Below are 11,813 nucleotides of genomic sequence, written 5' to 3'. Positions count from 1 at the left end.
TTTCCTAGACTAAGCTAAGCTAAAACGTTTCTTATTATATCTTCAAAACGCTGTGAAAATAAAGGGTCAGAGACATACATTTTCTTTCTAATCAAGAGTCTCATTGTTATTTATTTCATCGTTCACTAGAGTTTCCTTGATTGGGCCATATTGGAAACCCACTGCAACGGTTCACCTCAATGCTCTCATCGGCCAGGTGCTTCTTTTTCTTCAGCTTCTTCTATCCTTTTCTCCATTATCCTAGTTGGGTACTTCAAAATTTTCAATCTTTGACTTTTTATTCTATGTGATTTTACTACTTAGTGTGTGTTTGGATTACAACTGAAGTTTGAATAAAATTGATTTTACAAACTTAATTTTGATAAGAGCAATGCTAGGGAATCAAAATGGTATTAGCCAAAAAACAGCTAAATACTTTTGGGTGAATCCAAAATCTCTACGAGTTAATATATATGATGTTTCTTCTGCTAAGTATCAGAATGTTTCTTTTTTATATTAAATGGATGTTCTTTTATATATATTTCAAATTTTTTTTGTATTGCAAATGTGAATGTCTCTATTTCTTTAAGAATTTCATATTTATTTTTTAAATTTTATAGATATTTAATTATTTTTGCTAAAATATAATTAGATGTTTCTTTTGTTAAGTATTAGGATGTTTTTTTATATTAAATAAATATTTTTTTATAATTTTGTAATGGTGTAGTTTGCAGTCTCTTTAATCATCAAAATGACACCTAATATCCCAAAACACAGAGCAACATCTTCATATAAACAATGAAATCAGCTTTCTCCTAAATATTGCAAACAAAATTATCAACTGTCTCCTGGCCCAAGTAGTTAGCACCGTCCAGCCAATTGGACCTCAGGATCCCAACCTCCGCTGGAACACGTCGCAAATGTTTTTAAACCATACGGTGGTCTCTAAGATAAAATTTTTAATCCTTCTAAATTGCTACAAGAAAGAGAAAAAATGTTTTTAAACCATACGGTGGTCTCCAAATAAAAACAAAGTAAATGAAGCATGTTGTACCTTTTCAATTTGATCAAATTCATCTAGTTGATTAAGCAACTCCATCAATGTTTTCTTAATCTTACGATCAGTAGTGCGCCCGCATTGGTAGTGAGAGAGAAGTCGGTGTGTGTGATTGTTGGAGGTGGGTAGGTTAATGTGAGAGAAAAGAGGAAGGCTTTTATAAGTTTTAATTAGGTTTACTTAATTAATTTTAAATTTTTTAAATTTTGAATTTCTTAAATCTAAAATTAATTATTAATATAAATTAATGTGGTTTTATTTAGTTTTTGGCTAGTAACCTTTTGGTTCTAAATACTTTTTCTTTTGGTAAAAAGTAAGTTTGTGTTAAGTGATTTATGTTTGGCAATATTTATATCAAAATGAATTATAGTAAAATAAATGTTGTTTGGATTACACTATTCAAAATCACTTTTAGATACAAAATTACTAAAATAGACATCAACTTAAATAATTTTTGTATATTATTTTAATTTAGATATTTGAATAGATGTTATTAATTAATTCTATAATAAAATTAATATTTATACACTAAGATAAAAATAATATATAAAAATTGGCAAAATATACTTTTAATTAAAACTAACAAAATATAAATTTTAGAGAGTACTAAAAATAATAAAAAAATTAAATATTTATTTTAGTAGTAATTGAAATAAATCAAAAAAAATTTATGATATTTTTTATACAGTATATTTTTAGTACTCTTAGTACTCTTTTTTAGTATGTTATAATTTTTTATTATTATTATTTACAATTAATTTTTTGTTTAATTTACTTTCTTAATAGGATCAATAAATTATATTATAAAGAAATAATAAAAATAATACAAAAAAATTATAATTACAAAAGTGTATAATATTAAATAAATAATTAATAAAAATAGTAAATAATAGAAAAAGATAGTTTATATAAACAAAAATAATATAAATAATACAATAGTATGTATAAAGGATAAAGTTGGTAAAAAATAAATAAAGATGGAGTATTGATGGCTAAAAGTCTGTTGGTGAAACGCAGAAGTTTAAAATTGTTGTTTCTTTAAAACGTGATTTTGAATGCAACCAAAAGTTTGCCAAACCAAAAATTGAAGTACAACATTGCATAAGCAATACCTTACCCCCTAGCAACAAATAATTTGAGTCCAGACGTCCCAACAACACATCAATTATAGCATCATTTGTAGAATAATTATCCAATGTAATAGTTGATAATTTTCTATCTAAGTTCCACTCTAACAAAACTTTCATTAATGCATTAGAGAGAACTTCACTTGAATGAAGAGTAGGAACATAAGTAAAGTTGAAAATTATTATAAATATATTAGATAAAAAAATATCACAAGTACATCAAGCATTAGAAAGCATATCTTATACTAGAAGCAAAGTTTAAGGTATTACCTCAATACTAGCATTTGCAAATTTCATAAACTATCAATGTAGTGTGCTGTAATAACCATGTATCCTTTTTTCTGATTGGAAGTCCACATGTGAGTTGTAATAGCCACTCGACTATCATTTGCATCCATCATCTTATTTATGTTAAGCTTCTCCACTTCGTACATTTCAAAGATATCCTTCTTGATTGTGTTTCGGCTTGGCATCTTAAACGTTGGTTGCATTGAAGTAAACACTTCTCTTGTTGCAACATGATCCACATATGACAAAGGATACTCGTGCATACAAATGGACTTGGCAATCAATTTTCTTGTGTGAGATACATCAAATATAAAAGCATCTGAACTATTCTTTCCATGTCTTTGAAGAGATTCGTCAATTGTTGATTGTCTTAAATTTGTTAATTTTATTCTCTTCCAATAATAGAGCACATGTTTCTTCAAATTTATATTCCCATTTCTTGGATTGGTACCAAGAACAGACTTACAGTAGTTGTACTTTGCCTTCCACTCTTTTCCCTCTTTATATCTACTAAAATATTGCCAATAAAAATATTTCAATAAAGATTTGTTACTATTTTCATTCGAGACAGACTCGTCTAGAACAAAATTAGCAGTTTCTTCAATAGGAATTTTTTCTTGTTGTTCTTGAGCTACTACATCCATGTTGATACTATCCATTATTGCGTACACAACAGTAAAATAAATAATTAACATTAAAAATTCAAACATGCTAAAAAATCATTAAGATTTCGAAAAGCCACCATAGAAGTCACAAATTTCTCATTCAATTTCTCTTTCAATTCTATGACAGTAAAAAATTATATTTTTTATATTCACAAACATTAAAGTCTTTGTAATTATAAATATCTAATAAATATAATTATAAACCAAATTTTCATTCAAAATATAAGTATAAATATTCTCTCCAAAGCAAAATAAACATAATCCAAAACATAATTATAAATATTGTCTCCAAAATGACATAAACATAATTCAAAACACTCAATTTTTATCTTCATACTCTTGTAAGTTAGGTTGGGGGAAGTTAGGTTTTAGGAAAAAAATTGCAAAAATATCCCCTCACTAAAAAAAACCTTAGCCCGGCGGGGAAGCCCGCCCCGCCCCGCCAAAGCCCGCCAAAACCCGCGGTTTAAGCGGTGTGGGTTAGGCGGGCTTTTGCTATTTGGCGGTCCCGATTTTTCAGCCCAGCCCGCCTTTTTTGGCGGGTTACGCGTGTTGACCCAGAGGATTTAGGCCCGTTTGCCACCCCTAATAATACATAGTTCCCCTTTTTAACTAGGCAATGCATATTCTACCTATAAAACATTGATCATATCAATAAGTATCTAGACTTTCCACTTCTATCAAGTGTATATGTACAATATTTCTTCCCATTACATTAAAAAAGGATTAAAAAACTAAAAAACAACAGTTAGATATTGCCTACAGTGCTTCAACTAATATACCAATATCCAATTTAAATAACTATGACCAAATAATTCAGCAGCATCCAAAATGTCTCAATAGCCAAAACTATTATAGATATCTAATTGCATGGACCGGAAAATAGACAATATATGCATGCAAAACTCGCCATCAGTATAATTATTATGATTGATACATATATATTTAAACGAATTTAAAGAAGATTAGAAGATGATGACCATCTTGAAAGAAGACAGCAGATATATTGAATTATTGTTATTTTTACACTGATATACACAGATGCTATATATCTATTAATATTATACACGTTTTGTTTTCGGATCTTTTTAAGATTATGTGAACAGGAAGCAATTGCAAAAGGCCTTTGTTGCTTATGAGTGATGACTAACTAAGTTAGTAGGAGACCATAATAATGCAAGAGTTTAAATTTAAAAAATGGAAAAAAATGGATAAAAATCAATCATGGCCTCATAAGCACAGAGTTGAAGGAAGAACCAACTAGTCAAAAAAATACTAACAGAAACAGAAAAAGCATGAACCCTAGAACTAGAACTATAATCTTTTGAATACAGAGAAGGAGCAAAAGTTTCAGATTCAAACGTAAAGTAAAGCCCCAATTTTTACAGATTCAAACGTAAAGTAAAGTCCCAATTTTCATATCCAATCAACTAAACAAATCAACACGATGAACACGAAATTTACAAGAACTAAACATTACATGAAGAACAAATAAGCATTCTAAAAAATACCAAGAAGAGCACGCAACAGTAGCGTAAAGAGGAGAGAAGGTCACGAATAAGTGGCGTTGCGAGGAGAGCACAGAGGAGGAAGAAGAGTGGCAGCAATCGAGGAACGAGGAAGGAGAGTTGGGGCTTGCGGTGAGACACTGAGGCTTAAGGATTTGGGAAGAAACGGCGCTCCCAGCCTCCCACTTAGTCTTAGGGTTTCTGATTTCTGAATCATGAATTATATATGATTTTTATTTTTGTTTAATTTTTATTTTATGTTAATTTCATAAATATACAAATGCAATATATTACCAAAGTAAGTAGTTAGCTTAGTGGTTACTTACTTGCTGCACATGGAGAAAGTTGAGGGTTCAACTCTCACCTCCTTCACCATACCTTACTCGCAGGCCTATCCGGACTGCACTCTATTCTATTTGCAGCGGGTTGGGCCGGGGTAACCCGGGATAAATTTATTTTGAATAAACTTGTTTAATAGGTCTCATGTCAAGTTAGGCTTTTGAATAGCCCAGATCTAGGTTAGAAAAAAAAAAAATAAGTGAAAGGCCAGACTAAATTATATGACCCAAACTCGATAGTCCATTCACCACTTGGAAAAAAGAAAGTAGAATTCGCACAAGGTACCCAGTATCTCAAGTTACAAGCGAATTCGACGATTTTACAACGAAAAAAAGCTCACGTTCTAAAACACAAGTTACAATCCTTGAACAAGAAAAATAAAAATAAATAAATAAATAAAAGAGTTACAATCAAGAATCACTGAAATCCAATTTGTATACTTAGAGACATAGACAAGGGCTAAAGACTGGTATCCAAAGTGATTAATCATGATTCTACTACAAACAGAAGAGATAGAACAAATTAAAGTGTCACAATTAAAGAATTGATAAACCTAAGAATGCTATAAGGATGAACACCCTTGATAATAATATAAATTGAGATGGCCTTCCTCTCTGGGCTGTTGACCATATTGGGTTGGATTATTGATGTTAATTTTGGGGAGTAGAATTGTGTTTGATGATAAATATTTTGGACTTTTTATTAGTTGAATGGTTGAAATTTTAGGATTTTCTAGATTAAAATTTTACAAATTAATAAAGAGAAGAAAAAAAAAACAAATAAAAAATCAAGAGAAATAATTACATAAAATAAAGAGTACATAACATATAAAACACATGTTAATTAGTCACGGATTCAAAAATGTTAGGTCCTGGAGGCAAATATATAACACATGAGAACAATAAATTTTTTTTTATAAACGTATCAAAATGTGTCGGAAAAAAAAACATGAAAATATTAAATAACATGAAAATATTAAATATTAAATAAATTTTTATTTATTTATTGTTAATATTGATATATTAAGAATTTGTTTGGATGAGTTTCTAATAGAAAATTTTTTTTTGAGTTATCTTTTTTTAAAAGATTTTTTTAAAAAATAAAGATAATTTTATGTTTAGATATCTCATGCAAAAAAATCTTTTTATTTATCAATTATGTTTAAATACAACAATATAAAAGTACTTTTTTTATTTATTATGTGAAAAACATATTTTTTTAAGAAAAAAATATATTTTTAAAAAAGATGTAAATTATAGCTTTTCAAAAATTATTTTTTAGTGATTTTAATTTTACTACTAAAAATTTGCCAAACACATTGAAAAATAAAAAAGAATTATTTTGTTAATTTAATGGAACTCAAACAAGAATTAATACTAGGTATTAATGTGACTATTAATTCATTTTTTCATAACTTAAATACATATAATAATAGTAAATGAGAAATCAATCAAGATGGTAAAGAGATTATTTTCCAATTAAGAGGTTTTTTATTCCAGTTTCGAAATAAAAAAAATGCTTCTTATGAATTATATATGATAAAGGGTATTTTAGAAGAAAAAAATTATATTCTCAACCCTTCATATTCCAATTATATAGTTTACCATTAATTATTCTATTATTTCTTATAATTTTATTAAATTTTTAATTAGATTCTTATAACCTAAACATTTGTAACTGAATCCATGTATGATTATATTAGATTAAGACTTTTAATTATATATCCTTTTTTAATTATTTTTTTAAATTATACTTTTCTTTGCGAGAACCAATTAAATATAATATAATATAATGGTCTAACCGAAATTTAATTGGGATTTAACATGTTTAATTAAATATAAAACAAGTTATCAAAATATTTAATATATAGTTGATCACTTTATGATTATTCCATTCTCAACATAACAATTAAACATAATTTCAAGCAAATTAATTCAAAAAAAATATAATAAATAATAAAAAATTATGACAACAAAATTAACTCAAAAAAAAATTAACCACAATGCTTTCTTGTATAACATAGTGCTTGCTTACTTTCATTCTCTCTTTGCTTTGGGTTATCAAATTTGTGAGAATGATCATATAAAAGCCATCATAGATGGCTTATCTGAGGAGTATGCTGTCTATATAGGTTCTGTAATATCTAAGATGGGTTCTATTAAGGTCATTGAGGCTGAAAATTTTTTATTGCCCCTAATGATATGTTGAATAGATTTAAAAACTTGATACAGGCATGCCAGTTGCTCATCTTGCTTAATCATACTAAAAATCTTGAATGTATATGTGGAGGAGAATTTAGGCATGGAGGTGGTGGCTATTTTGGTTATAAAAATAATAAACCAATGTCAAGTTTGTGGTTGGTCTGGTAATGCTATTATCGTTTTGATCATTCTTTTTAACCTAATTCAATGAACACAATACTACACTTTCATATACCTTAGGGCTCCTCCTTCCCCAGCAAATTTTCACCAACATCAAGTTCTTCATGCATTTTAGAATTACAAATTGTTCATGGAAAAGCAAACAGATTTTAAATTATAGTCCATTTAAACTGACAAGGGATTTGAGTTTTTATCCAAAACTTTCACTTCATTCCTTGTAGCTGAAGGCATCCTTCATAGAAAATCATATCCATATACTCATCACCAACAAAAAAGTGTTGAGAGAAAGCATTAACACATCACTGAGATGGTTCTTTCTCTTTTAGCAACAACTTTAATTTGTTGCCCATGATACTCTGGAAAAACGCTTTTTTAAGTGTTGCTTATATCATCAAGTTACTAACACAAGTTCTAAAAAACTAAAGTTCCCTTGAAATCCTCTTTAATCAAGTTTTTAAGACCATATAACAAGGTAAAGTTTGATTATAAGTCTGAGCAATGTTTATTCCATGGATATGATTCTAACCACAATAGACATATCCTGTTTGATGAACTGACTTTTCTTATCATTCTCTATTTTCTATTGTCAATTCTTCCTTTACTACTCCACCATGTGAATCCTCATTGTTTCAAATTCAAACAATTCTTCCATCGAGAAGTCCTTAACTTAATACTTTGCAACCTCCATTACCTATTAACAACACACCAGCTCTTACTATTTTTTTTTTTTCATGACATTCCTCATCCACTGCTGACTTGAGCCACACACATCACACTTCTTTATCAAATTCGCCATCTCCACCAAAAATCCATATAATTGGGATCGAAATTTATTTACCCCTTTTACCTCCACAGAATCAGCACCCAATGATAACTCAATCTAAATCAGGGAAAAACCAAAAGCTCTTGTGACACAAACTTTAGACCTTGTCAACAATGTACCTAAGAAAGTTAAACAAGCATTGACATGTTCTCACTAGAAAGAGGCCATCGACAATGAATACAAGGCTCTAAAGAAGTGAAATACATGGACATTAGTTAAAACACCATAGAATGCAACAATTATTGGAAGTAAATGGGTTTTTGTCATAAAAAAATATGTAATGAGTAACATCAATCATTATGTGGATTTAGGTGAACAACTGAACATGACTCTGTAAAGATTCTTGCTTCATGAATAGCTAAATCAAAATAATGATATGAGGTTTGTGATGAATCTGATGTGATCAGAATCTTGGATAGTTGAAGTTCATGCAAGAACAGGGATGAGAGAAGAATTGATGTAAGCTAAAGTTAAATTGATTTGTTTAATATACATTGAATAGAATTGGAAAGTTTACATATCTTACCATTACAAAATGCCTATTTATAACTACTTCCAGTTTAACTAATTATCTGACTTTAACTACTTTACAATTGTTTTTTAAGACACATGTTTCTTGAAGTTCTTTGCATTAACTAATTAACTGAATATTTATTGCTATTTGTTGGTGGGTCTCACAATTCCAAAAAAAAAAAAGAGAAAAGTGATTAAAAGCCACGGTAAAGGAAAAAGAGAGAGAGTGTGTCTTCCTTCAACAAAGGAAAGAAAAGAAATACAGAGACTGAGAAGATGAGAAGAGGAGAAGAGATGACGAAGAGAAGAAGAAAAAGAAAAAAAAAAACGCAGTTCCAATGTGCTTCTATTGAATTGGTAAACGAGCTTTATTTTTTATAAAATTTTTAGTATGTTGTTCATGGTATAGAGATGAATATTAGGGTTGTAAAAAAATTATTTTGGAGCTTCCACTATAAGATAGGTTGGTATCCAAAATTTTGGTTGTTTATTTTTGTGCTGATTAAATGGAAGAATACATTTAGGGGCCAAATATGGTCAAATTGAATTCCAAAAATTACTCGATTTGAAAGATTCTCATGGAAGATATGTTGTATAGCAAGAACTTGTATAATCCTATAGAGGAAGATAAATGCAAAGGTACCAAATTCGATGTTGAATGGAAGAACTTGAATCAGAAGGCAGTTGTTTTAATTAGGCAATAGCTTGATCTTATTGTGGATCCACATGTTGATACCGAAACTAATGCCAAGAAGATGTAGAAGAAATTAAAGAAGTTGTATGAGAGGAAGAATGTGCAAAACAAAGCATTCTTGATTCTGAAGCTAGTAAATATGAAATATATTGAAGGTAAATCAATGTCTAAACACTTGAGCATATTTCAGAAAACTATGAACCAACTGACAAATAACGACATCACTTTAAATGATGAGTCGCAAGCCTTGTTGTTAAGTTCTTTGCTTGATAGTTGGGAAGTTCTGGTTGTGACATTGACTAATTTAACTCCAAAAGGGAAGTTGATGTTAGCGATTATTAAAGAGAGCATGTTGAATGAAGAAGGCAGAAGAAAGGAGCGAGGTTTGATCAATACCTCCTCCCAATTAAAAGTACTTGTTTTAGAGTCACGGGGGAGAAGTCAAAGTAGAAAACTTCACAAATCTGACAGGTCAGAGAGTTTAAGCAAATCAAGAGAAAAGTACAAGCTAAAAATGAGTTTGTTTGTCATCATTGTGGCAAGTCAGGGCATATCAAGAGGTATTGTAGATTTTTGAAAAGAAAACAATCAAGAAAAAGAAATGAAGACAATGGTAAAGATAGTGATAAAAAAATTGCTGCTATTGTTTATGAAGATGTTCTTATCACATATGAAAATTATGTTAATTTTGTCTATGATGATTCCACTTGGATTATGAATTCTGGTGCTTCATGTCACGTCACTCTAAGGCGTGAATTTTTTGCTTCTTATATTTCTAAAAATTTTGACAAGATCAAATTGAAAGATAAAAGAGTGTGAGACATCATTGGTATGGGGTGATGTATGGCTTAAAACTAACATGGGATGCAAATTTCAGTTGAAGAATGTTAGTCATGCACTAGATATACGGTTCAGTTTGATTTTATTGAAGGCATTAGATCAAGAGGGTTATTGCACTTTTTTAGTAGTAAAAAATGCAAGATTATCAAAGGAGCTCTCATTGTTGCTAAATAAGACAATAGTCTCAATACTCTCTACCGGTTGCAAGCAAAGTTGTGCAAAGAAGAGATGAATATAGACGATGATTCCTCCTCTGATTTGTGACATACGTGTCTTGGTCACTTGAATGAGAAAGAACTTATTGTCTTAACTAAAAAGCACTCACTTCTAGTGAAAAGTACAACTTTAAATACATGTACTCATTATTTTGTTGAAAAACATATTAGAGTATCATTTCATAGTTCTGAACCTCATAGGAGATCACATCTTTTAGATTTAGTTCACACTTATGTATGCACTGTGGATGCTAAAACACTAGAAGGTGCATCATATTTTGTTATTTCTATTTTTGATTATTCTCGAAGAATGTGGACTTTTATTTTAAAATCTAAACACCAGGTGTTCGGTGTCTTCAAGCACTTTCATGCAAGTGCTGAAAGAGCAAAATGAATGAAATTAAAATGTGTTCAAACAGATAATGATGGTGAATATAGAGGTCTGTTTGAAGAGTATTGCGAAGGAAATGGGATCAAGGTTGAGAAGACGATTCCTAAGACTCATCGACATAATAAAGTTGTAGAGAGAATGAGTCGCACTATCAATGATAGAGTCAGGTGTATGCTCTCTCATGCAAAGTTGTCTAAATCCTTTTGGAGTGAAGTAATGAGGACTGCAGTAGATCTTATCAACCTTTCTCCTTCAGTTTCACTAAATAGTGATGTTCCAAAGAAAGTTTGGAGAGAAAAAGATATCTCCTATAGTCACTTGCAAGTATTCGACTGTAAGGCTTTTGTTCACATTTCAAGAGATGAGAGGTCCAAAATTGATGGGAAGTCAAAGTAGTATATCTTCATAGGTTATGGTCATAGACTTTAGTTACAGATTATGGGATTTGATGAGCAAGAAAATAATTAGAAGTCGAGATGTGATTTCTCTTGAAGACCAAACTATTGAAGACCTTGAGAAGATAGATAAGCCAACAACTGTTAGACATTCTATTGATGATGAACCTAGTCCTTTTATTAGACCTCCTGTTGATGCATAGAGGAGATGTACAAGTTGATAATGATGGTGATGATTTACATGAAGAACCTACACCTCAACTTAAGGTGCCAGATGTAACACCCTACCATATCAGAGTCTTATGCTTAAGTCATAAAATAGAGGTGGTGAGGTATTACGACCTTTAAAAATAAAATTATATATATAATATAATTGAAAATGAGTTTTATCTAGGAGTCTTTGAAGAAAAGTTAAAACAAAAGCGTTAAACCGACAAGCGCAACACTCACGTGAACGTTTACTTGCGTACAAAGAAAGCTTTGGTACACAAAGATATATATATATATACACACACAAACACAAGGAGAGTAGAGGGTCAAGGTACAAAATAAACAAGCTCCTAACTCTGCCTGCGAAACTAAGGCTGGCCAGAGAATA

The 11,813-nt window shown here is 30.0% G+C and overlaps 1 protein-coding gene across 1 annotated transcript; it reads right to left on the bottom strand.

Moving 5' to 3' along the window:
• Positions 1-2,456: 2,456 nt before the first annotated feature.
• LOC127743017 (zinc finger BED domain-containing protein DAYSLEEPER-like) lies at positions 2,457-3,110 on the bottom strand. The gene has a single exon (XM_052255679.1). The coding sequence runs from the start codon at positions 3,108-3,110 to the stop codon at positions 2,457-2,459; it is 654 nt and encodes a 217-aa protein (XP_052111639.1).
• Positions 3,111-11,813: the final 8,703 nt, after the last annotated feature.

Source organism: Arachis duranensis, chromosome 10, assembly GCF_000817695.3.
Source record: "Arachis duranensis cultivar V14167 chromosome 10, aradu.V14167.gnm2.J7QH, whole genome shotgun sequence".
NCBI lineage: Eukaryota > Viridiplantae > Streptophyta > Magnoliopsida > Fabales > Fabaceae > Arachis > Arachis duranensis.
The sequence above is the reverse complement of the archived record's forward strand: the minus strand, read 5'-3'. Positions and strand labels throughout refer to the sequence as shown.

What these genes read in the sequence shown, in the direction of transcription:
- LOC127743017 (XM_052255679.1), bottom strand. Translation starts at nt 3,110, where the DNA reads ATGGATAGTATCAACATGGATGTAGTAGCTCAAGAACAACAAGAAAAA.